Below are 27,644 nucleotides of genomic sequence, written 5' to 3'. Positions count from 1 at the left end.
CTCCCAAACGGCCGCCGGGCTCACGTGACCGCCGGGCGGCCAACCGGGTTTGAACCTGCGTTTTTTATCCGCCCCTTCCCCTCCCCGCAGCGCTTCTGCGATCAGATCGATCTAAGATGGCGACGGTGGAACCGGTGAGTGTTTCATTCCCTTCTCCCGCCCGCCTTCCTCTCCCTTCCGCCGCCGCCGCCTCCTTCTCCTTCTCGAGCCGCGGCTCCCCCGGCCGCGGCGGGCGAGGGGGCGGCGGGCACCTGGCCGGGCGGGAGGCGGATGGGCGCCGGGGCGCGGGCGGCGAGGCCGGCGAGGAGCGCACGCACGCACGCAGGGGGACGGAGCGGGGGGAGGGGGAGCGGGAGGCGCCGGCCTGCGCGGCGGGAGGGGGAGGCGGGGGGCTGTGCCGGTGCCGCCGCACGGGTGCGGGGGGCGCCGGGCCGGGCCGGCGGCGACCCAGGTGGGCGGTAGAGGGGCGGGGGCAGGGCCCGGCGGGCGGGAGCGAGGCCGGCGGCGCTGGCTGCTGCCGCCGCGGCGCCCATTGTGCCGCGCCCCGCCCGCGGCCCCCGCCGCCCGGCCCGGCCTAGCCTGGCCCGGCCGCCCCCGCGGCGCTGCGGCAGGGGGGGACGCCGGGGCCGGAAGGCGCGGCGAGGAGCAGCCCTGGGCGGCGGCGAGCCGGCCCGGCCGCCTGGCGGGCGGCTCTTCGCCGCGCTCGGCGCATGTGGCGCGGTGGGGGTGGCCATGTTGCTTTCCGCCGGGAGAGGCCGGTGGGTTAGACTTGCCGGTCACCGAGGGGGCGGCTCGTCCTCGCCGGGCGGCGAGCGGCCGCCTGGCAGGCGGGGAGGGGTGAAGGTCTAGCTTCGCGGCAGCCAGAGCTGGCGGTGAGAGGCCTTGCGGTTCGGAGGCGCGGGGTCGCTAACCTGGGGTGAGGATCTGTAAGTTAGCAGATGCGCTGCTCGGGAGGCTGGCAGCTGAAACAAGAACACGGTGTGACTGGTAAGACTCGGGGCGTGTTGCAAACGAAGTCGGCTTTTTTCGGTTATGTCATCTTTCTGGATTAAAATGATATTTTTATTCAAGTTTTTTTATAGTTTTCATGATAATTAAGTACTCTTTTTCTTCTTCTAGGTATTGAGTTATGTTTGTGATGATATGCTCTATTTTATAAACATTGTCCTAGCCTGCTCTTCCGTAAAGAACTGAAGCAGCTGAAAGTGGTCTGAGTATAGTTGTTACTCTAATCCCATATGCTTGTGTATCGTGAGGAGTGGACAGCAGAAGACTGTGTATTAGGGCTCCAAGACAATGAGAAACTTAAGGCAGGCCAGTTTCTTGCTGCTGCTTTCCCACTATGAATAAATAGCCAGTGTGTACTTTGGGGAGGCTTTGTAACATTCAGACAAAAAGTGTTTTACACTTGAAAACCACTTCACTGTTTTTAAATAAAGATTAATTTTACCCTTTTGTGTAAGGGACATTGATTCTCATATTATGATTTTCTTCCATGAACAAAAAAACCCCCACCTTTACTTACAAGGAAGAGATTGAAATTGGTTGGCATTTATAAATTGCTTGACTAGCAGTTCTGAACAAGAATGTCAGTTGTTAAGGCGGTGAGCTGGACCACCAGCAGCACCCTTCCCATGTTCTCCAGCCACAGTGTTAAACACTTGTTTTCCCATCCAGAAGATGATCTCTGACCTGTGGCCCACATATCTGAAGATGAGAGGTTCCTGTCAGCTCAATGTTTTGTGATGACCGTGGAGCTTAGCAGGGGTTGTGGTAAATAATTTGTAATACTGATGGCCATTGGAAATTGAAATTACTCTAAGGGCTTAGGTTTGTGGCTTTCTTGGCTGTGGTGCTGGCGTAAGCATGTCTCTGCACCATTCTCTCCATTGTTCTTGCATAAGCATGAGGTTGCATGTTGAGCTAGATCTGGGGCGTAATTTAGCCAAAAATAAACAATTGATTTTGCCATGCCACTTCACAGCAAGATTGGCTTCCCAGATCCAGTTCACCATGCAGTGACAAAAAGCTGTCAGTAAAAGTGGAAGATAGGGCAGTGCTCACAACAGTTTAAGTAAAGCTGCTGTTGAATGTTCTGCCATAGTTGGAATATGTTTGACTTCAGGAAAGAAATATCAGCTATGCTTGCTTATTTTCAAATTTATTTAAATAATAAAATTTTTGTTTATTGTCCTTTTAGGTGGCTCACACTTCTCCTACCTAAGCTTAAAGTTAGACTTGCGTAGTGAGTGAGGTCATAGGCACTTAATGTTGCAGAAATACTATGTGCTTTTCAATGGAACAATTTAATTGTATGTGTGGTTAAGGACTGGATTACTTCTTGATCATAGAGAAGCTTTTCTGTTGCTGACCTTCAAAATCTGGACCTAGGTTTGTAGAGGTGCCATCTGTGATGCTTCCCTAGTGTCAAAATGTGTCTCGGGAAATGCAAAACACAACTGAATGGGTCTTTTTTTAAATGTAGGCTCCTACTAAAATCAGTGAAGTTTCCAGTACTTCCATGCTCTCAAATGTAACATACATTTTTAGTCTTGTTAAGAGGCTGGAAAAAAATGTTTGAAACACTTTAAACTCAAGTTTCAATATTCCTAGAGTACTGTAAAGAGTCCCATGGAAGTTGCTAGGAAAAGCAAGATTATTCTAAGTAAATATAGACCTGTTGCACAGGTGTTTACTTCTCCACTGCAGGGGAAACTTAAGCCTCTGCAACGTTGACAGGTTAAAACTGTTTTTCTTGTGCTATCCAGGTTGTTTTTCTTTTAAGACTGTTCTAGATTAATTTGTGAGAATATGCAGAAGTTTGTCCTGTTAAGAGTGTGCTCATATTGTAGCCTTCGAGGATTAAATGTGATCAGATAATGCTGCAAAAGTCCACAAAGTCAACAACAAAACCAATAGTAATGCTTTAGTAAACAGTAGTTTACCAAAGGTGACTTTAAAATGTAGCCACACAAAGCTTGTACCTTCTAGGTGCGTATAAATTGTGTGGAAGTAACTTACATGTGAGCATCTGATCCCTCATCATTCAAATTGGAAATGGACATCATGGTGTGCTTTTTTTGCTTCATGACAGTTATTGTTGACAATTGACAATTGCACTTGTGCACATGCAATTCTTGTGAATTTAACTCTGAATTTTAAGATACATGGGTGAATTCAGTTACGTGTAATTTGAAAAATGCTTGTTTAAACAGCTAACCATCAATAGGTAGGACTCAATGTTCTTTAAATGAAACAGCGTTATCTCAAGGGGTTACAAACATAGTGGTGTAGGGCCTTGAAATTCTGGAAGGTTCAAAGTAGCTCCTAAAATTCAAGGTAGGCTGAAAGGTATTTTGTATTATTAACAGACAGCATGTAAATTAAGTGCAGGCTATGTTCAACTTTAGACTTACTCTTATTACTAGGTATTTCTGCTGTAATATAGTCAGTGACCTGCTATGGTTGAAATCAGTATTCAGCTGTAGTATTGTGAACACAGTTGCTTGCTCACTGCATTTTTCTGAAATGATGCAGGATAAATGTATCTTGCATGCTGTTTAATAATTGAGAATGTCTATCATAAACTTGCAAACTGTAAATTACATTTCTGACTGAATACAAAGCTTCCTCTAAGAGGAGGATGATGTTGGACAACTTGCAAATTTTTTGAGATAAACATTTTTCTGAAAGCAATTTTTAAAAATTACATTTCATGCAGTGTATAAAATGTCAAGCTTATTTCAAGGGAATGCATAAAAATAGCATATGAGACTGAGTTGTTTCATTTACTGGCACTACCTGCAGGTGTGGAGGTATATGGGAAATTTTGATGAGAAAATGTGACCCTTTTGGCAGCTTTGTAAAGATCAGTGTGAATTTTGAGGGGATAAAGAGGAGAATCAAATAAGAGAGGTTGGTAGAGAGCCTGCCTTGTGAAAGAAAAATGCAGATTTTATAAGTGAATTAAGACTTTCCTCAAACAAATTTGTCTTTCACTTTTCAAATATTCTAAAGTCATGGTTAAACATAAGTTTAGAGGCTATTTTTAACCTAGAAACTTCAAGCAGTCACTCATTTCTTTAAGTCCTAAAACCTATTCCTGTTTAAAATGTTCACGTTATGAAGGTACTAAGTGTGTGATCTACAGATTTAATTGTGCTATGTAATACAAGTGTTCTGTTAGCTGCCTGAAAGTGGCAGTTGTCCTTGATTCTTATATAGTGGATGTGAGGCAGAAAAATTTTAACTGTTTAAAAGTAATCTTTTTCTAAATGTGCAGAGCAGTTGCTTAAATGAATGATCTTTTAAATAGTGGTCAGTTTTTCTCATGTTCAGTGCTGTTTATCAAAGTAGCTTGTGTACATTACATGCTTTACAATAATGGAGCATACCAGTAGTATGTCCAGTAGTTTATCTTTTTGGTTGAAGACTGACCTCTTGAGCATCCATACATTATACAATTTTGTTTTAAATTCTTTTCTGAAGATTCAATGTGTCTTAATTTTTCAGCTGATGTAAAATGCTATCCTCGGTTGTACGAGTGGCTCAATATACTTGTAGTAATTTGGAGTGTGCGGGGACGTCAGAGGTGTTTTGTCCCTTGAGTCATCTGAACTGTTCTCCTCAGCAGTTTTGGGAAGTTTTTGTTTTCTTGTCTGAGTGCCTTAGAACTAACACCATGTTAGATGTGGGAAGTCATCCCATGGGCAGATTTCATGTTCCAGTAGCAAAGGCAGCAGCAGACTACAGGCTGGGGTGAGAAGTGGTAGCACAAGGGCAGCCTGCTTAGGCAGCTATGAAAAAAACACATACATAGTGAAGTATTTTGATATACCTTGTAACTTGTTTGCTAATTCTAGTCATAAGGTTGTGAGTTAAATGTTGAAAATCTGATGGGTACTTTCAAGTGTATGCCACTCGTTTTTTCAGAAGTCAAAAGGGCTGTAAATATTATTTGCATCTTTTAAAACCTGAGATTATATTTCCTAAAAAAGCAAACCAGTGTGCCCCTCTGACCCTGGAGGAGGTGTGTGACTCCTCTACTTCAATCTTTTGTTCCTGTCCTCCTGTACATGTGTTGCACTTCTGTTCTAATTTGGTGGGATGTCACTCAGTTAAAATCATGTCCCACGTTTGTGTTCTAATAGTGAATGCCTTTCTAAAAATCTGTGGTGGTCTAAGCAATAATGTATGCAGTTAGGATAGTTGCTCTGTATTAGGCCTTGTTACGTCATGCCTAGAAAATTTTTCTCTGTCCTGGTGTCTGGAAAGCTATTTAACACAGTTTAATTGGTAACAGGTGGCTATTGGTACCTCTCTTCCAGTTGGTATTACACATACTTTGGACAATTTTTACCTCTGTATATAAATTCCTCAGAGCTGCGTATTGGATCATCATTTGGTTTGTTTTCTTACAGCACATAATACTTGCTTGTGGGTGGGTTTAAATCCTTTTTTTGTCCAGAATATTTTGAAATAAATAGCTCTTGATTTTGTGCCTTGTGAATTGTTATCCTAACTGTAGTGTAGTAGCAGTTACCTGCAAGAAGCATAAGGACCAGCAGATAGTTGACATGTTTTTTCCCTAGACATCTGCTAACTGGGATGTGCACTTTCCTCATTGTGTAGGAAACCCTAAACAAGAAGGTGGAAACTCTCAAATGTAACTTATTTTGGTTTAATGCAAGAAGACTTTGGAAGCCTCTTCCACGAATTGATTCTGTTAATTTTCACCAAGAATGCAGAATAGTGCTAGGTTATGTCCTTTTGGGACAAAAATGTTGTGCTCTCTCAACTGGACTTCCTCAACAACTTCTGTAGACAATTAGATGACATGAATGTGGTCTGGGCAGCACCTGGAAACACTTGGTGAAACCTCGTCAAGCTAGTTGTTCTCTTCAATAGCCAAACCTGATTAAGCAGTTTTTACTGTAAGTGCTATTTGTTTCCTGTCCGGGTGACATGCACGCCTTCCTTTGATATGTTGGTCATTATGTGCTGTGGAGAAAGAACAAATAACACCAATTAAATCTGCAAGTTTCAGAATCCAAGTAACGTGCAGATAGGCACAGTCATTAAATGCTGACTAGGCAAATGTTTCATGGACTTCTGCAAGCCGATTCCTACATCAAAAAACCATGTGGGTAGTGAATAAATGTCACTTTTAATTACGTGCTGCCTTGTGTATGAGGAGTAGGATTGGCAATGTGAAGCTTTCCAGTTTATCTGGTAATACTGCCCTATTTTATTACATCTATTTTAAAAGCAACAAACCCAGTGGTGGCTTAGTTTAATAGTAGACGCAAAGTCAATTTTAGGTTAAAGAATGCATTAGTTATGAGCAATAGTAAAGTACTGTGAAGGATTTTAAATTTAGTAGTCCAGAAACTGCTTGTGGAGACAGTCTGACTTAAGTAAGTTAATAGTGTAGCAATTTCAAGATTTCGAGGTGTGAATTGGTAGAATGTGTACAATATCACTTTAATTCATATTGTATTTATAGAATCTTTTAAAATCTGCATGCTTGTGGTTTGGTGTAGAATTTCAGTAGCTGGAAAGAGGCTGGATACAAGAAATGGACTTTGAATGCCAATTAGTGAACTTACTTTGTATTTGACTAATAATGAAAAGTGCTTTGCTATACAAATACTTTAGCTTGGTGGTCAGAATAGTGAGATAAAGGTAAGATGAAAGGAAATGGGAGGCGATATGATTAATCAGCCAAAAATGAAAATGGTCCTTTTTCTGTTTTTCTTGGTGGCAGTGGGAAATAAAAGGTAGTGAAAACAAGCTGCTTTAGGCTTCTGTGTGAGACCTGCCAGAAAACTGTTTTGTGGTAGAAAGCCCTGCTTCCAACTTTATACCTTTTTCCAGGTTTATTCTGGTGTGTACAGCTCTACCTGTCCTTGATGGGCAGCCTGGTGCTGTAAAAAAAAAAATAAAAATCTGGCTGGGTTAGTTTGAGGGGAGTGGTGTAATCCTGGGTCAAGATCATAGTTAGCTGGGCCTTGCAGGCGACTTGTCATGTACTGTTTTTGACAGGAGCTTGAAATAATAGTTAGTCTGAGTTTCATTAATGCTGGGTAGCTTTCAGAATATCTTAAGGGACTTGTTGTTGTGGTGACTTAACTAAAATGTTTGTGCTGAGTCAGATGTCTTATGTTTGGCCAGAAATGGACTTTCAAGTAGTTATGTGAAGAGTGACCATCATTATACTGGGCAGGTGTTGAGGCTCATTGCATTTTTTTAGTTGTCTGAAGGTGCTACCTTAATCCTTTCTGATGTTGTCTTGTATTAGAAGTTATGAAATGGCATAGCCCTGTGTGTGCTTAGTAGTTTGGTATTGATTCTTTCAGTTTATATGGTTATGATACTTCTGGAAGACTGACCAAGGAGACTTTAGGATTAGCTCTTTGTACACTGAAAGATATTTGAGCAAATGTGAATGAGATTCTTAACTGAAGTTATTTTTTGAAATACTCTGCATTCGTCAAGAGTGAGTCTATTTGATGTAAAAATCTTTAGTGTAATAGCATTTGTAAATCAATTGTAAATATTAGATGTCACAACTGCAGAGCATTGTGAATGAAAGCAAGCTTTATCACAAAACCTAGTGCGTAGTTTACTTCCAAAATATCAACAAGGTTTTCCTTGTATGCTCATTGTATTTGCACATGTAATATTTCTAACTCTTCTAGTTAGAAGCCTCTGAAGGGGCAACACTTAAACTGTAGTTGTCTATACTTGGCTTTTTGTAGTATAATGATAACTTGGATGAGGAAATATTGAAATACTTCCTTAGTGTATTTTTCAGCTTTTGTGCGTTGACCATCTTAATTTTTGTTCTGTGGGGTTCTTATATGTGATTAAAGGGAAAGATGTATATTTGATCCCATCAACTTAAAAATAAACAGGACTAACACTAGAAATGTTATTCTAGATAGAATTTTGAAGCACTTACTAAGCTTTTTGAATGTCTGTTTAGCTTTTTATAGTATTACACTGAAGGAGATTTGACAGATTGTTCAACACTGCTTCTGAGGTTTTGAAAGTGATGTTCCCCATTAGGGAATCTTCAGAAAGCATTTAGTTTTATTAAGAGGCAGGAAATTGTACTGCCTGCCCCTTGTACTGTGTAAATCAAAGCACTGTCCTAGTTGTCACTGGCCCTGTTAGGCCTTTGCATTTCAGTCTTTTCACTGTGAATGTGGCAGCATATGAAAGCATTCTTAAATGTGATGTAAATTAGCTTTCAAACTGAGATTTTTTTCTAGGTGAGCTGTTAAACTAAAGCATACTTAATGATTTTCAAGCATAAAGGTGTAACTTCTGTGAAATAAAACATAATATGCTTAATTATGATAAATATATTGATAATGAAAAGAAAATCCCTGTTAAGACAGATCTTTAGGTGTTATCAGAAGAGTTTGCCAGCTGGGACTGTGAAGGTTAAATGGTGTGTGTTTTATCACTTCAAATCCATTCCACTTTTCAGCAGCTTTGGTGATGATAAACTGAGTAACATGGAAGTCTGGAGTAAACTGTTCCATTAATTAGGTGGCTTGCCATTACTTAATCCACCCCTACACTGCCTTGTTCTCTTAATACCACAAAGTTTAAATTAATTTTTAAGTACTACTTTTGTATTGCTGCATTTAGGAATGTCTAGAGTCTTTGGGTCTGCTGTAGTTAGTATTTGTTTGTATTACTGTAGTGCTTTTTCTTTCACAGGGTCAGCTGTACTGTCATTTTTGTTAGCTGTAGGAATTCAGGTCTAGTCCTCATTCCTTGTCTCTCTAATATTCTAGCATGGATTGCAGATTAGGGGGAGATGGTGGTAACTGGCGGGGACACTTGGCCTCACAATAAAGCTTTGTGTTCCCTGGTTTGAAGGAATGGCATTAGAATTTCAAACCTGACACAGTGGCTTCTCGAACTGAATGACAAGCTTGAGGGGGTTTGCATGCAAAGGGAATATATTATTTTGCTTCTTTGTGGTAAAGTATATTTGACATCTCTAGCACTGTCTCTGGAGATTTGAAAAAAATAATACTTGGAATCAGTCTAATCTGTGGTAAGCCTGTGTAATTACATCTCTTTCAGTTTGAAATTTGAGACCTGATACGTGTTTAAATTCTGCTGTTTGGTGCCTGAAGCTTTGTTAGTAGCAATGTTGCAAATATAAAGATAACTACTTACTGGTTTGGTTTCTAGCTGCTTGTAATAGCTGATTTCAGACCTGAGAATTATGGGCATGTCTCCTACTTGTAATAACAGATTTTTCTAAATAAACAGAGCCTGTACATCTGTTTCCAATGATGCTTTGTCAGAAACTGATAAAAAAATCATTTTCCTTCTGAAATTATCCTGGAAATTAATTTTTAGATGTGTGTATTCTAGATAACATAGCATATTATGTAATTCTGAAATAACTCTCAGAACTGTTTCAAAATAAGATATGTTAAGTAAATGTTTCTGGAAACAACTGACACAGGAAGCAAATCACTGAACAGCAGAATGTGAATTCCTGCAGTTAGTATTTATTGTAGGACTTGCTCAGATGTTGAAGAATAAAGGGATGCAGATTATGCTTCCATGATGTGATTTGGGCCCCTAATCCAAGATGAATTAGAGGAACTCTTAGCTTCAGCCTTCTGAAAGTTACTTCAAAGAACTAAATTACTTCAATAAAAATTGAGAAGGAACGTATTAATAACTCCTTTCTTCAAACAGGAAACCACTCCCAACCCTCAGCCTTCAGAAGAGGAGAAAACCGAGCCAGCGCCTAGTCAGGAGGTTGCCAGCCCTGAACAGTATATTAAGCATCCACTACAAAACAGGTAAATAGTACAGAAGCATGATTGTAATTTTGCTAAAGATAGAAAAATGCCTGTGGCTTTAGAGCACTCTTGTTTACCTTATGTTTTCTAGCAGCATTTTGAGTGTTCCCATTTTTTTGAAGATTTTTGCAGGGAGGTTGCAGAGGAAATAGAATCTGATCTGTTGTAATTCAGAGACTTTTCATATAGTGTTGTTACAGAAGCTGAAAATCTTTGCAAATTTTCATAATGCAGCCAGGTAATTGGAAAGAGCATGGCTTTGCTTTTAGTTGGAGGCAAGCAGAGCTTCTGTTGCTTTTGTCTGGTGTGTTTTAAGAGACTGACACTGAGATGAAGTTGCTGCCAAGCAGAACTGGAAAACCTTCCATTCTGCCTTGTACTTGGGCAGTTCCGGTGCCAGTGGTAAAGACTTCTCATTCTTACTTCTTGTCAGAGTCTTACTCCTTCATATCTTACCATTTTTTTTCTCCTGTTTGGAACTGAAAGTAGTAGAAGCTGTGTTAATCAGCCAAAGAGCTTATTAGACTTGATCGTATGAGTGGTTGGTGTCTACAGTAATGTTTTCATTATCTGTAGGAAGCACAGCAGAAGAAACCTTGTAAAGTTCAAATGCACACATTTGTACCAATGTGTCACTAAGAAAAAACTGTAGGGCACTTAAATGTTCCTGTTTAACAAGAAAAACATGGAGCAGTAGTTAAAAGTATAGTTAAGAAAAGTTGTCGAAAAATCAAAGCCCTCTTACTAAATTCTGTGTTCAGTGTGCAAAAACAGGTATGTTCTAAAAGCTACTACTCAGCTTTTTACTGAGCTATAGAGACAATGAGGACTTTACCAAGAAGCTTTGTACTAGAAAACCTTGACTTGAACTACCTTTCTGCAATGAAGGTATAAGCTTACAGGTTGAATTCCTTTAAATGTGCACAAAAGTTACTCCAGCAGCATATGTACACTTCAAAAAGAGCACCTAGGAAGTAATTTTCTCCAAGTGAGCTGAAGAGCTGATGTGGTGTGCTCAGTACTTAATGTTGGTAGGTAGGTGCTTCCCCAAAGTGAACCTCTTACCAAGTGGCACCTTACTCTTTTTCTGAGTTCTGAGCAAGTGTGGAAAACCCCTCTGCACTGTAGTGCTATGCTGTGTGCATCCCATTTTTCCCCTGTTGTCTTTCTTTCAACTTCCATCCTTCCTTTTTTTCCTGTGAACACTTTAAGTTGGTGCTGACACTCCCTTACGAGTGGTAGTGGGGCTATTACTGGAAAATAGTAAACTTTTAAAACAAGGCTTGAAATGTCAGGAAAGGTCTCAAAACAATAGATTGACACCTGAGGACTTAAAGTACTCTGCTGTGAGAAGGTAAATCTACTCTAGTGCTAACCTGAGTGAAACTATCGGAATGAAAAATAAGCCTGTTTTCTTAAATGCCTCATCAGGTATCCTGTTCCAGCATTTTAAATTATACTTTTTAGATCCAGAAGGGAGCATCTTTGTGTGAAATGTTCAATTTATAATATGTGTTGAGATCTGTACTCAGCGGAGATAATGATGAAGAAAATTGGATGGAAAATTTTTCATTTAGTCTTGGCTTTATATATGCGGATTTAAAAACTTGAAACAGTTAAAGTTGGTGGGTTTTTTAAGGTTGTTGCCATTAGTAAGCTTAATGCAGCTTCCCTTTTAAAATTTATGCTCTCCTAGTATGTGACTGCTTGGGAAACTTTCATGTCCTGTATAGCTTTGGTGTGATATAATTAGCTTTTGTAACCTTTACAAGAAAATTACTGGAAAGGGAGCTGTGCTCCTAGTTTGAATAGTTGGTATTGTTTTAGACCATAATCAGTTATTTGTGGTAGGGGATTGCAGTTTAGCAGTGGCAGCAAGGAGAAGCATCTGAGGCTTAGAGGTTTAGAGTCTTAGAAATGTTACAAAATTATTTAAAATATTTACCTAAACGGATTGATCAAGTCTGCCATGATTCTTGTAATGGGAACACAAATATTGTTGATCTGCAAAGTTGGATTTGAGAACTGAGTTTCACATGTAGCTTATTGATGAAAACTGATGTCCATGCTGATAATATGTTAAGTTCTGCAATTAGTTTGGGTATAACAATACAAATCATGAATTATATTTTTAATATACTTTAATTTCTAGATGCTGTTATTTTATTTTGTTTTCCTTTAGATGGGCACTCTGGTTTTTTAAAAATGACAAGAGCAAAACTTGGCAAGCAAATCTTCGTCTTATCTCAAAGTTTGATACTGTTGAAGATTTTTGGGCGTAAGTAAAGACTTTTCAATCTGCGTAATAATCCTGGTGTATGTTGGCAAGGCTTATGCCAAAGTAAAAAAAAGTGCTCCATTAACTGCAACTTTTTGGGTGTAATATGAATTATTTGCAAAACTGAAGGTGAGGTCTACACCATTTTTCAGAATATGGTAGAATGTAACCTTTGAAGAAAATGTGATTGGAGAATTTTTTCATACTTTAAATGCACATTGTCTTGCTGCTAACACTGCAACACTGCTTATATTCATATGTACATGACATACATGTAGAAAATTGTACTTGTGCAGTAGCTGCCTCATAGTAACATGAATTTGTAAGTTCTTGTAGCCAACTGATTGTTGCTTCCTCAGCCCCAAATTTTGCTAGTTGATTAAATTCTCAGATAGCTGGCCCACTTCAGATATTCAAAAGTGTCTGAATCTGGAGCTTAGTACTTGGGAGATTGATGCAGTTTAATGGCATGTGTGAAAAGTTCATTAGGGGTTACAGAAGAAACTACCTTAATTTTAAATCGAAGGTCTGCAAAAGTGGTTAGGCTCAAACAGCAAGAACAAAGCCTTTGAAGGTAGGCCTGTGGTTTCCGAACACTTGCTTCAGTCAAATTCAGGTGGCTTACTTGGAAGATTTTGCCTGCTGTAATGATGAAATATGGAGAAAATGCAAATGGCATGAAATTGAGGGTGAAAAAATGCATTATATGTTTGATCTTAGTGTTTCATGCTACATTGAGTGATAGGGTTCTTCTTTTGGATGTGATAAGTAAGGGAGAGGTGGTGTCTCTTTGTGGAATAATGAGACCTATCAGTGACCCATTAGCACCAACAGGAAAGAAATAAAGATACTGAGAAAGTTGAACAACTATTTATCAGTGCAGTTGTCAGGGAGGGGAATAGGATTCTGTGCTTGTAGCCAGCTTTCCCATTCCTACTGTGGGGGTGACTGATGGTTGAATAAGCAGTAGTTTGCAGTCTTGGGGTATGTGGTAGGAGGCTAAATTGTTTGAAGCTCACTATTAAAGTTGGTTAAGGGTAAGCTTTTTGAGCTCCTATAACCAAGATAGTCTGGGTAATTAAGTGCTTAATCTAGATGTCTGCAGTCAAGGTATAAATTGGTCACAAGCAATTGAGAAGGTTGGAGTGGGAAATAGGTGTGTTCTGTGGAAAAAATATTGTTAAGGTAAACTTAAAGGAAGGAAGGTGATAAATCTGTAACTGGCTTCGTAAATTCCTATGCCTGATTTCTAATTGTTAGAACATCTCAGTAATTAATTTTCCTTTTCGGTGCTGGACCATGCCTGAATGTTAGTTGGTCTTGGACTCCAGGTTACTGTGGTATGTGCAGGCCTTTTTCTGAAGTCTGACCTTAACAGTGCAGGAAAAAAAGCATCTATTTTCTTGCTAGAGGAGACAGTATGTACTCCTTTGATTTTTTTTTTTTCCTCTGAATTGCATAGTTGTAAATTTAATTCGGAGTATATATTTTATATTTTGTTGTTTGTCATCTCTTCTTGTCTTTTGAGTCCTTATTTCAATTTGAATTATCAGGCCTACCTCCTTCATCCCTAGAGTATTGTATTAAATAACAAAGTTGAATATTTCTCCTAAAACCTCTCTCTGCAGAGAGTAGCCTTAGAAATATACATACATGGAATAAGGATAATTGTTTATATGTACAGAATACACATGCACACAGAACTTGTTGCCATGAAACTTCAGTGAGTTATGTTTCTAATATCTTTGTTAGAACTAGGTATAAAAGAAGCACTGGTATTTCTGGAAAATACTATTGTGTAGGAATCCAGCAAGTGTTTATAAACCAGTTTCCATTTTCCTTTAAGCCTGGAACAGCTTAAAGCTAATGCTTTTATACTTCTGAAAAATACTTGGGAAATAAGGTTGCTTCTGAAAAATTTAATGCTTTTTAAATTTTGTATTTTATTTGGTCATATGTCTTAAATTCTTTAAGAAATTTGTACCTCAAAATAATGCTTAGTTTTTAATCCTGCTTTTTTCCCTCCAATAGTTTATACAACCATATCCAGCTCTCTAGTAATTTAATGCCTGGTTGTGACTACTCGCTCTTTAAGGTATGCTTGCTAACCTTTTTTCTTTCTTCAGTTATGGATGTTGATGGATGGTTTCCTGACTAGGAAAGATGCTGTCCAAGTATTTCACTTTAGATATTTAGGAACATGGTTGGGAATGTCCTAAAGGAGTTAATTTTTTTAGGAAGTCCTAAACACGTGCCCTCTGAAAATGAGGCTGTCACTAGTTCTGAAAATGCAAGTACTTGCTTTAACACACTTCACAGAAAGTACACTTTAATCTGTTGCTATGTTTGTCTTCATTCTATGTTTGAGATGCTTGTGCAAATAATTAAATCTCAATTTTTACAATATGAAAGATTTTCCAGCCCTGTCATTTGGTGTGACATGAAATGAGTTAAAATGTCTGAGTTCTGTGGGAGGCTGCAGTGTTCTCCAGTATTCTTTGAGCACTACTAGCCAGATGCACAATGCTCCTATAATTTTTTACACCACCAGTTACATGCCATATTAATTATGTATGTAATAGAAAATTGTACCCAATGCTGACACTTAAAGCATGCTGAAGAAGTGTTCAGACTAGTGAATAGGAAATGTTGATGAGAAAGTGTACATGAAATCGTGCCTTGGCTGGAGTGGTGATTTGACCTGGAGCTCTAAATTAAATCCTAAACTCTCCAAAGCACTTCTAACATACAGCTTCCTTTCTGGATTCAAATACCTGAATAATCCCCTAAGTACTGGTGCCTGGTTCCTCCTTTGCTTATCAAACATAGCTACTGGCTGGGACTCCTCAGTAGATTGTGTACATAGTTTGTAAACCTTAGCAGCTTTAGGTAGTGAAGAGGTGGTGATGATTGGGTTTGGGAAGGTAACGATATTTTAGGTGACTGAGAAACCTTAGTAGGAAACTTTAAGAAGCTGTAGGCCCTTCAGAGGTTAGGATCTCTATGGGTCATGCTTGGCTTTTTTTGCATGAATCCTAAATTTGTGGTTTAAGTATGTGTATCTATGCTGTGTTTGCATATCGTCAATCAGCAATAATTTAATTATTTAAATGCATGGAACAGGTACAGAATTGGCAGCTATTGCAGGCTTCTGAGCGATCTCTTGCTGTTGTCCTTCAGTCATGACCTCGTAAGAGTGCCTCTTAAAGGTGATGAAGTAGTTTGAGCTCTGCAGCTGCCAGTGAGGGTGTTAAATTTAAGTGAGCTGACACCACTCTGTCCTGCATGTTGAACACTTAATTAGTTTTCAGCCAAAGTTTTGTAGTGTGGCTTTCTTAATAGACATTTCTTAAGCAAATTTCTCTGTCTAGACAGTTACCTGCTTTTTTAATGACGACTTTCCTGAAGTGCAGCATAGCTGGTGGATATGGGAGTGGCAGCTAGCCGCTTTGCTGGATCAGCACATCCAGTGTCATTTAATTCAGTACAGGGCCATTGGTAAAGCATGTAGCAGAATGCAACTTGCTTCTAAATGGTGTGTTGATTTTTGTGGCCCTGGCAATTAAAACCCTCTTATTCTCACCTTGTTTGTGCAGGAAGTCATTGAGAGAGACTGCCAAAGGTGTCTGTTTCAGTGAAGTAATCTATATGCATAAGCAAAGCACTTGGCCAATGTTGCAATGAGTCCAAGACTTAAAATAAGGACTCCAGAATGTAGCTGCTAATTTTATCTGGTTTCATACGAGGCAAAGTGGATGTTTGACTTCGCCTGTTCCCACAGCTTTTTATGTAATGTTGTGTAGCCAAGACTTTTGCCAGGGCTGTGGTTTTTCTGTAGAAATAACAATTCATTAGAGAAAGTTCACTTTTTAAGCTGTTTTGGAACTTTGGTATTGGTATGAGACAGTATTTCTGAACAGGTATGTACCTTAAACTGTACACTTTTTTCTTAAGTTGCTATTTCAGTTATCACTGGTGTTTTGGTTATTCTTTAGGAAAAATACAGATCAAGTCTGATTTAACTTCTGAACGTTCTTTGCAGGATGGGATTGAACCCATGTGGGAAGATGAAAAAAACAAGCGAGGAGGACGATGGCTAATTACACTAAACAAACAGCAGAGACGAAGTGACCTTGATCGCTTCTGGCTAGAGACAGTAAGCACTATGGCCTTACAAGTTGCAACTGAAGAATCTTGCATTTGTATTATTTTAACTGGTGTGTTCTTTCTGTGTGCCACACTAGACTTCTAACTTCCTGGCAGCACAGTGTCCTGTAAGTTTTTATTGACAGGCTGTGTTTGAAATGTGGTTTTTCAATAGCGATGCTCAATGTAGTTGTATTCTGTTGAATACTTTCTTATAATGGGCAGCAATAGAGATAACTCTACAGGACAGGTTAACCTTTTTGTGTGGAATGTACAGAATAGCTATTGAAAATAATACTTTGTCTTGAATTTGACTCCCAAATTTAACTGCTTAAATGTAAGAGTATTTGTAAAACAAATTGTTACAAGTGAATTGTTTTCAGGTTTTGGTCTTACTGAAACAAGGGAGTTTCAGATTTATTTTTATTCTTTCTGTAGTTAACACTAGGATAGGCAAGTAATAGCACAATCTTCCTGTGCACTATAAAAATACTTTTTTCCATTGCTGTTATCTTTTTTTGGAATAGATTTTTTGGATGGTAAATATACTTCTAGAGATTATGTGGGTTGCATTAAATGTGTTGTAGAAAAGGATACAACTGTACTGTCTAGGAACTGATGCAGAATAGTCTAAAAGTCTAGTCTGATCTGGGTTTTAGGGGCATGGATTGCAGGCAGTACAATGCAAAGCAATCTTATGAAATCTCTGATCTTTTTTCCCCTGCTTGTATGAGAGGCAAGAAGTATTGCACCCCTTAAAGGGAGAAATGGCCTTCAGGATCAAAGCAGAGGTGTCCAAAATACCAGAGCTATTAGGATCTTTCCTAGACACTGTAGTGATTTGAAGAAAGGATGATGAGCACTATACTACTAGGCAATATGACTGCACATGAGTAAATAAATGTCTTGCTGTGGGCATTTGCCTCTCCCCCTAAATGCCTATATGAGTCCTTCTGACTCTTAATAACCATTACATATGGATTGGAAACATGGTAGATAGTCCATGTAGACTTAAGGCTAGAGGGCTCTGCTTTTTGTTTAGCAGCAAGCAATGGCACAGAGCCCAAATACCCAGGTGACTGGGATATGTGCTCTAAAACAACCCTGTCACTTCCAATTCCAGTAATTATTTGTAACCAGCTTTCTCCAATAAAAATCAAAACCTCTTCCTTTATCACTCCCCTTTGGAACAAATTTTTGATATAATCTGATGATCTTAACTGTAAGCTAAACATCATTTGAGAATACTTTTTTCCCCTGTTGTGCAGCATTCATGAAGAATGTACTTGACTGTAGTGTTTACTGAGTGTGGTAGTCATCTTTGCATGTATATGTACTAAGGCTGTTGATCAATATTTTGAATGTTTATGTGTGGTTTAAACTTAAATACTTATGGCTTTCATTACTCAAGTGAATGTGTGCATCCTGCAATTGGGTGTAACATTTAAAGTGTGTGTAGTTATACCTGATTTATTCAGTAGCACACTTTGTCCTTTTTGTATTTCCTTGATGAAGTCAGCCCTTGCAGCTCTCATGGGTACTGAAAGACCTGCTTTGTTCAAAAAGTTGCAAGTGTGTTGAATTTCCAAATGTTATAAGTGATTCTGGAAAATTATGGCAGTGTGTGTAATGTACTATGCAAGTGAAGTAAACAAGTGTCCATTTGGAGACTTAATACTTCAGTGTGCACAAGGATTTTTAATTCAGCATGGACCAGATGCATCTCTTAACTACAAGAAGTTCTCAGTTTTGTATATCTAAAAATTGCTTGTTTTACAAGTTGCAAGTTGTAGATTTTAAAAAACACTTCCACAGTTAGCATGTTGTAGAGGGATGTGACCTAACTCAATCTGATGTTCCTGAAGTGTACCATCTTTGTCAATTCCAAGCTTCACCATTAGAAATCTGGGGGGGGAGAATATTGTATTACTTGTACACTTGTATTGTTGCACTCGCATTACACACTGTTCAGGATGACTGATTCCCACTTTAGAGTATGTGGGAACTCTGAAACTTCTGGAGTGTGCCAATAGGAAGTAACACTTCATTAGGTAGCTTTTTTCATCTAAGTTGCAGACTGATTTGCCTCTGAATTGATGTACTTCAGAATTGAAGTTGGATCTTACGTAGCTGACATTGCCCAAATAGCTCTTCACAGGCTCTTCCTAGATAATGAATGTAAACACTTAAAATTTCATATTTGTCTACCTGTGTTAAACATACTTTAGAAAGAAGAATAAATTCCTTTAATTCTTACCTGGTTTGGGAGGATGGGGTGGGAGGCAACACTATGTAAATGATCAACTGTCAGAACTTGCAGCTGCTGGGATAGGAGGAGAGATGGAAAACTCAAAATAGGAGGAAGAAACCCTACTACAACTGAGTTTACCTTCACTTGTAACATTTGGAACTTCAAGAAGATACTGCTATAAACAGAAAATGATTGCTCTATGGCAAGCGGCTGTAAGCAGTAAATGTAGTATTCCTCAAAGTCCTTTGGGTACACTGAGTGTTTGCCTGTGGAGCAGGATTCTGACTTTGAACTGCCACTTTTAATAGTTAATCTTTGTTTTGTAGCTGCTGTGCCTTATTGGGGAGTCGTTTGATGACTACAGTGATGATGTATGTGGTGCTGTTGTTAATGTTAGAACTAAGGGTGATAAAATAGCAATATGGACAACTGAATGTGAAAACAGGGATGCTGTTACGCATATAGGGTAAGTAATGTGATTGGTGTCTTGAGTATATGAAGTGTAACAATGCCTTTAAAGCCAGGTAACTTAATAGAGAACGCACTTCAGGCAAATGTAGCCTGTGCAGAGCTGTATCCCTGTGTATGTGGTTGTAAGTTCAAGTAACTCAGTGCCAAATTATTTGCATTATTGTGTATTTTTTTGTATGGGCTTCTGTTTAACTTCTTTGCACTGTTGCACTGCTGCATTATGTTCACTGTACTTTAGAAATAATAAAGAATTGAACACAGATCTTGGCACAAGATTTGCCTCATTTCTCAATGAGGCATTGTAATGAATACTTGTAGATAGTGTAGATTCTGTTGCAGCATGCCAGTTTGTACAGTGGGTAGCCCGTAACAGACTGTTGGTAAGACTTTTCTCAGGGAAAGTGATGCTTACAAATAAGAGAAGAAAGGCATCGTAAATCTTAAGCTCACAAAGATGTACTTACATTTGAAAAAAGCTGGACAGTGACGTGCTGTGAAGCTCTACAGACGTTTTCCTACATTTTTGTCTCTGTTTAAGTGCAAATCAAACAATAATGCTGAGTTTCATGGATTATTTGACATGTGTAATAGCATGTTGTGATCTTCATTCCAGTAAGCAACAGTAGTCATCTCAGATTATCATGTGTTTCTACTATGGAAATGCATGTTGTGCTCTACTATTTAGCAATACTTGCTAAAGCTAGTGGATTCCTTATGCTGTAGTATTGATGCTTCAGAATTACCTGCTGTTAAATTCAGTCATTGTAGGCCACTTAACCTATGCAAACCAATGAAAATATTTATCTTCCCAGCTTAGCACGTCTGTCTTGGGCCAAATGTTAACTGTCAGGCATAGTAGCTTACTAACATTTTTCACTTATTAGGTAGCTTTCTTTAACGCGTTCCTTATTTGGGCCTTTATGAATCTGGTGGGGTCTGCCTTGTACTAACAATTTCATTATACAATCATGTTCAGACTTGAAAGGTAAGTAGTTAACAGTAGACAAACAGATCTGCAGTACACATCTGCTAATAGAGAATAACCTTACATCAAACCTAGTAGGCACCAGAGTGTGTTTTTAGAATGGTGTTAACCATTAGCTAAGGAGCTAAGGTGTCTCCATTAGAGAACTAACTGTAAAAAGTTAAGATTTTGCAAACTGACAATGACGAAGGTAAGTTATGTCAACTGTGTGCTGTTGTGTTGCCACAACTCCAAAGACAATACAGCAAGCTTTTATTTAACAGTTAAAATTGGGGTAAGCTATGGTCCTGTAAACTGCTCCATTATGATTAGGGTAAGTTAAAAAACCAACTTTATATAGTTTTGTTAACAATCTGCAGTTGAACAGGCTTGTTCTGTGGTTTAGTCAGAGCTTGCAGCCTGGCACCATTAGTGGCTTGCATCTCAGTCATCCTCTATCCTAAGGAACACAGTATGTGTGTGTAAAGGGGGTGCTGCTGCTTCTTTTAAGTCATAAAATCTAAGCTGATTTTTCTTAAAAAAAAAAAAACACCAAAAATGGGTAGCTGCCCATGACCAGTACCATAATGAATTGGGGGGGCCTGCTTGATATCAATATTTAAAGAAAAGACAGCAAGTCTGTGCAACTGAGGTGTGTGGTGATAAAAACTGACTGTTCCAGGGAATTGCTGTTTTATTTGGTTCAGGTGACTTTATCATCTCAGTAGTTCTGAAATTGTGGACCATGACTTCTTCATAGCTGTTTTGTTTCTATATGTGGGAATATAGCTTGCTGATATTAATGATATTCACGTGAATGCAGTAGAATCCCTGTGTTCTACATTTAGGTAGGCCTGTGAATTTTTTTTTTTGGCAAGAGCTTGTCCTATTTAATATGGTAAGTCATTGTTCATACAGAACTGTAAGCTGATTTTAGATGCAATAAGCTAGAAAAATCCTGTTTCAAGGCCTTTATTCATACTTTATAAATTGTTTCTAAATAGGCAACTATTTGTCATGAATATGTCAGCAGATCTTAAAAGCAGGTGTCCTGTTACTGATTCCTTCCTAAGGGCTTTGCTTAAACTGTTCTATTTCTTTTCTCCAGGAGAGTATACAAGGAAAGATTAGGACTTCCTCCAAAGATAGTGATTGGTTATCAGTCCCATGCAGACACAGCTACTAAGAGCGGCTCCACCACTAAAAATAGGTTTGTTGTTTAAGAAGACACCTTCTGAGTATTCTTTCATAGGAGACTGCGTCAAGCAATCGAGATTTGGGAGCTGAACCAAAGCCTCTTCAGAAGCAGAGTGGACTACGTTTAAATTTGATTTCCATCTAAGTGTTGCTAAGATTTGTGAGAAGTCTCATTCGCCTTTGTCTTGTACTTCTGTGTTCAATTTTTTCTATTTTGGCTGAAGTAACCATTACCAATCAGAATTTTAGTACACTTCACCCCCCCAATCCATAAATGTTTTTCTGGCCCACTCTGTAATAGCTTGGTAGAAACATTACTATTACGAAAAATACCCATTTGTTTATCCATGGTATTCAGAAAAGAAGTTGCATTTCTGTACCTGCAGGAAATTACTCTGTGTTACATTTGCATTGTATGCAGTAACATTTTGCTGGTTTGGAAAAGAGTATGGTGCATACAGTTTTCTAGCAATTTTCTTATACAGCATCATCTTTGCTGTAACCTATGCTGATGGCTGCTAGATTAATTTATTTGTTTTCCCTATTTGATAACATTAGTGATATTTTGATTTCAGTTGTTTTTGCTCATGTAACATTTGGTGAAGAATCTGGGAATATGACAAAGGTGGAATAAACATTAATTTTGTGCATTCTTTGGTAATTTTTTGGTTTTTTTGTAACATCAAAGCTTTGCTACAAATTTATGCATTTCAGTCAAATCAGTGATCTGTTTGTGTGATTTCCTAAACATAATTGTGGATTTTTTTAATGTAACACCATAATTTACATTCCTTACTAGAAATAGTATGTCTGTTTTTGTATCTTATGCTGTATTTTAACACTTTGTATTACTTAGGTTATTTTGCTTTGGTTAAAATGGCTCAAGTAGAAAAGCGGTCCCATTCATATTAAGACAGTGTACAAAACTGTAAATAAAATGTGTACAGTGAATTGTCTTTTAGACAACTAGATTTGTCCTTTTATTTCTCCATCTATACAGCAAGTATTTGTACTTCTTGTGACAAGGCAGTCTCTACTGTGGCTTCTATTGTAGTGTCTTCCAAGAAAGATAAAGTCTGGAGCCTATAGTCTGAAACTTTTAATAAATCTATTAGATAGCACCCTAAATCAAAGTGAAATTATATTGATGTGGCTACTGTTTTTTCTTAGTGGTTGGACTAATTGATGATGGTTTGCATTGTTTCTTTTGACTTTGGTTTATGCCAACCAAGAAATTCGAGGGTACATAGAAAGCTGTCTCATTTCAGGTAGGAATTACACTAAGAGTGCTGAAGTGAGTGATTCTACTTTAAGTATATAATTCCTATAGGAAGTACAAGTAAAGCGCACTAGAGACATGGCTACAAAATAAAAGTATATGAGGATCTAGATAGTCTGCTATTATGTATGTCTTACAATGAAATGAAACTTTCATTGGCTTGAAAGTTGCTGTAGGAGCTGTAAGTTTTCTTGACTTGCAGGATTGGGGGAAAATTTTGAAGTCTGTTGAGTTAACTTCTCGTTTTAAGCACCATGTGAGAGGCTTTTTCTTTCTACTCTTTAATAGAGCATGCAGCAAAATCAATGCTTTATTGCCAGTTTCTTATTTTTTAGTGTGATGTACTTTAAGATCTTGCCAGGGCTATATAGCCTTTCTTCAGTTAAACTTAAAGGCAGATGCTTATTGGGGTTTTGATCTTTGTGATAACTCCTTAAAGCAAGTTTAGTCACTGTAGCAGTGAAGCTTCAGTTGAATCAGGCTTTTAAATCTGCCTGATTAAGGCACTGCAGTGTTTCTATGTGCCGAGATAGACCTGAATACTTGCACATTTTAAGAAATGTGTGTTGTAAATAGCGTGTCAGACTGTACCAAAAAGGTGTTACATTAACTTCTGGATTGTTCTTATGTCTGTTCAATAGAAACACTTACAGTAGGCATCTATATCTAATGATACTATGCCTTCAGTATTGGTCATTAACCAGGATAGATGTTGGATGCAGAGAGCTATTAGGCTGCTTGTATGCTGGTTTCTCTGGATTCTGGTGTAACTGGTTGCCTGCCCTGATTCTGCAGGTGTGCAAAGCAAGTTGAGTTTGTTCGATAGGACTGCTCATAGTAGAATATAGCAGTCCCTGCCTGTTTTCCAGCTTACTGCTTCAGCTCATCATCTTTGCAGTTAAAGTAAGCTTTTTGAACTAAATTCCTCTAAAGTATTTCTGTTCTATATCATCAGCCTCAAGATGAGTAGTGTTTATGAAGGCTTTGATATTTCTGAATAAACCAGTAATGCTTGTATGCATGGGAAGGCAAAGATGAATCAGTTTCTTGAGTGGTAACATTAGATTGTCTATATGTATGTAATTTGGGAGTGCTGGGGCAAGGCTGACTAAAATGAGTAATTCAGAAACATGGGTAGTGCTGTCCTCTTGTAAAGAGCGTTGAGTTTAAACTGAGTGCTGTTGTGAGAAGTATATAGTATTGGTTTTGTTAGATTTCACTACAAGACTGACTGGAATATTGTTCAGGGTAGCAGCATTTTGTTCATCTAGAAAGGTGATAGGGATTTTTTTGGTGTGATCTCGGGTTTTTGAGCCAGAGCCTATTTAAGCAGCCAACGGACTTGCACTGTAATAGGAAAACTTTCAGTAAGTTGATTTGAGGCTTTTCACTGCTCAAATAACAATCGCTATGTTTCTAAAAGACTTGAGTGAAAATTAAATGACATACTTGCTTTATCAAATATATAACCTATGCCTTTTAATTCTTCACTAGAAGAAGCAAGTGACCATGAACCTAGTTTTCTCCAACTTGCAAATCACTTTGTGCTGCATACTGATGTTCTTCTGATTATAATGGTGTAGTTTGTATTCTTACACTATGGGACAAAGCTGAGAGCTCTCCATTCTGCGTATTAATAAAACAGCCACAGGCTCATGAGGAAAAACCAGTAAACATTCACATTTAAGTATCTAGTTTTGGTACAAAATATTCAGTGTTGTTAAACTTCCAGCTAAGTGGGTAGCCATTGTCAATGTGTGGTTTTAGTAAGCCTGAGAAGACTAATGAATAAATGTCTGAAGCATCTATTCAGAAGTGGTTTTACATGGTACAAAACCAGCAGAGCAAGGAAAGAAAGCAGAAACTTTCTGTGTTCAAAGAGGTGTAAGAATGTGCCAAAATATAGCCTGGGAAGAAGGTAAAGATGAGGAATATTTGTGAATTAACAGCTTCTGGGTGTACTGTAAGTCTTGGGCTGTGCAATGCTTTTCACTGTTGCTTTCCGTTTGTCCTGCTGCTCTGCCACTGTCTTGTGTTTCAGCCTGTCTCTAGCTCAGGAAACTTAAGTTTCAATGTTACCCAAATTGTGGGAACTTGGAATAGTAGCTTTTAGCAAAGCTTGGACTGAGCTCAAAACTTCCACCTAATGGAATCTTTTCCTACAGAAATGCTTGGAAAAAACACTCTGGACTCCATGGGACCCTTACTGAAAGCAAAAAAAGCATTGCATTTCAGCCTAGAAAAGGGACATGGATCTTCCCTTTGATATGTGACCTCCCTTGTTTCCAAGAAGCTTTACTTTTGAGTCTGGGCCTGATGGCTTTAAAACTAGATTTTAAGAACATCCTGCACTGAAGTACTAAACCAAATAGTTGAGCTTAATAGTTAAACCCATAGAGCTTTCAGACTGTCTAGTGCTTCACTTCTAGATGACTTTGCCCTCTTAAGAACAGTCAGTGGTTTCTGCATGTTTTTTGTGAGTAGGTTTTAGGTCTTGCAGTAAATCTTTTATGCAGAATTTGTGCCTTTTCACATTGGGCAAGAAACAGACAAATGAAAATGACATCACCAGTAAGGAAGCAGTTTATATTTGTTTCACTTTGAGACATTTCATACCTGTCTATCCAAACTAGACTTGGAGAGCAGGAGTGCAGAAGCATATTAGCAAGCAGTGTGGAACCAGTCCCAGCTGTCGAATGCATCTGCTGGACCTCTCCATTATCATTTCAAAGCTCCAGAAGCTGTTAAATCTTGAAGACTTTCCATATTGATCTCTTTGCAGGACACTCGTCACTGTAGCTGCTTGAACAGACTTTCTGCCTTTTAGCTCTTAAAGCTTTGTATTCCACCAGAACTTGTTTTCAGGCATCCAGCTCTGGCACTGCAGCAAAGCCTTTAATAAGCACTTAAATTCCTTCCCCTGTGACAAAAACCACAGTCACTTCTGCTCTTGCCTGGTGGCTGCCTGGCACTTTCCCAAAAGACTGTAGAATGCCCTGCTAGCCTTCCTATTTTGAAATAAAGCAGGTTGTGATGTCCAGAGCTAAATGTGAATTGTGGCTGAGCACATGATGATTGTTATGCTTCCTAGCATTAACTTATTTTGTGTGATGCCTTAAATGTAAAAACATCCTAGCTGAAGTCAGTCTGTTGGTATCAGTTTGCCTGCTAACCAAACATAACTCAGATTTTTTTTTTTATTCCCTGCTAGTACTGAGCCTGTGACAAGCTTAGCTGTGAATTCGTGGGGTTTATGACTGGCTGTGCTTTTTCCCCATTTCCATTTTTCTAAATCCTGATACTTTCCAAGCCTTATTAAAACATGTTTAATAAAGGGAAAAATTACACTGAGTCTAGTCACTGCTTTTTTGGTCACTATGATACCATGGAGAATTCCAGGTGTTGCTAAACCCAGATAAAGACTGTGTGTGACTTCTTTGGCATAATAATCTGCTTATAGGGTTTTCACTTTTATATCTCTAGCCATGTAAGTATGATAATAGTGAAAATGATACTTGAAAGCATGTGTGTGAATATATCATATATAAAGCAAAAATGACTCATCTATTTTTTCTATTTTTTTCAAAGTAGAAAACAACTTGTTATTTCTAAAAGGTTTCTTTGGATGACTTTCTGTAATGAATTATTGGAATTTGCTTACAATAAGTAGTTTAGATCAATCTTTTTTCCTTATGTTGTGCCTACTAATGTTATCGAGGAATTGGAGCCAACCTTGTAGGTAAGGTTTGGTGTTCTTTGAAGTAAAGCTAGTTTTTGAGCCTTATATTCCTCCGTATGTACAGGGTAGTTATCCTAGTGCATCTCACCCTGAGCCATACAAATACGCAGAAAGTATAATGGGAAATGGAAGGTACTACTTTATTTCTGTAGCTTGAATGAAAATAAAGCTTCTGAGGAACTGAACGTCTCAGCTTCTTGACTCTGTACGGGGTGTAGAGAAATGCAAATCAAAGATGAGTAAGGTACTGCTTTGAAATGTGTTCACTCTTCAGTTTGGAGTTTGTGTGTAGTTAGGGCTTCTGCAGCTCACCCACAGATCAGCCTTGTTCTAAACAAAACTTACCTAGTGTGATTGCAGAAATACTGCTGACTGCTCTTGTTTACCACAGTTTCCCTAGTAGGAAAGAGCAGTCTAAATATGTTTGTATAGTGGTACCAGCTAGCAGAAAATTGCAGGTGATCTCCTAATTGGAGCTCCTGTCTTCCAGTTGTGCCACCCCATTGATGTTAAACACCAGGAGACAGTACCTTGAACTTGCAGGAGGGGTTTTAGTCTGTTTATGCTATCCATTAAGGGGCTTTAAGGCTAGAAAGAAACTGTCTCTGTAGGTATGTCATTGCACAGCTGTACACTTAATACTGGAGATTTTTTTGGATACAAGAGTAGATGTTTGACTCTGCTGTAAACTGATTTCAGTACAATGGCCTCAGTTCATCTCATGTGTTTGAAATGGGAGTGTTCCTGTCTGCTGCGGAAATCATGACTGCTGACTTCCAGAGGTGGAGATGCTATATCAAAGGTTCCCTGGACCTGGAAAATTCATCTTTGAGTTCATTCCCTAAAGGCAAGGGAGAAATATCCGCGGGCTGCCATCTGGGGACAGATGTATTCCAGACTGGTTGGGTAAAAAATAAAAAGCTTAAAGTCCTCTTAAGTCATTCTTAATTTATCAGTAGAGGTGTATCTTTCCTGTACACACAAACTGGGGGGTGGGGATAAAGGGCAGAACTGAGATTTGATTTTTCTCAGGCTGTGAGGGTTGTTCAAAGGTATTTCAGGGAGAAATAAAAATTGAAGGTGAGATTCAAGCACCAACAGGTTTAGCTGAAAAGCAATGTCATTCTAAGGTCAATTCCCTTTGTTGCAAGGAACTGGTATTCCTTTATTGCAAAATTAGACCTAAATCCTCAAATTAATGTTATCTAAAGTTTGTGAATGTGACTTTAGGTCATTTTACCTTCATTAAACTGGGGATTTACCAATGTTTTGGGGGGTTGTAATAATGGTGCGGACTAGTCATAATCTGTATCACCAGTGAACTCTTTTGGGAGTGGATTGAAAAAAAAAAAAATCCTGCTTAGATATAGATGACTTCTTAAGCAGCACATGGTTCTTTCACATTTGTATGAAATGTGAAAATGATGAAAAATGAAGAATTGGCTTTTTCTAACAGTTTTGATGCTTTTCCTTGGTC

At 38.6% G+C, this 27,644-nt stretch overlaps 1 protein-coding gene across 1 annotated transcript; it reads left to right on the top strand.

The window, feature by feature from the left end:
* The first annotated feature begins 2 nt into the window (after window positions 1-2).
* Window positions 3-22,105, top strand: EIF4E (eukaryotic translation initiation factor 4E). Its single transcript, XM_075500612.1, has 7 exons — window positions 3-134; window positions 9,736-9,842; window positions 12,025-12,120; window positions 14,152-14,215; window positions 16,163-16,276; window positions 18,844-18,983; window positions 21,061-22,105. Exons 1-7 carry the CDS (start codon window positions 117-119, stop codon window positions 21,173-21,175), a joined length of 654 nt encoding a protein of 217 aa, XP_075356727.1. The 5' UTR covers window positions 3-116; the 3' UTR covers window positions 21,176-22,105.
* Window positions 22,106-27,644: the final 5,539 nt, after the last annotated feature.

Source organism: Mycteria americana, chromosome 4, assembly GCF_035582795.1.
Source record: "Mycteria americana isolate JAX WOST 10 ecotype Jacksonville Zoo and Gardens chromosome 4, USCA_MyAme_1.0, whole genome shotgun sequence".
Lineage (NCBI taxonomy): Eukaryota > Metazoa > Chordata > Aves > Ciconiiformes > Ciconiidae > Mycteria > Mycteria americana.
Note: the sequence above shows the minus strand (reverse complement) of the source record. Positions and strands in the feature narration are given on the sequence as shown.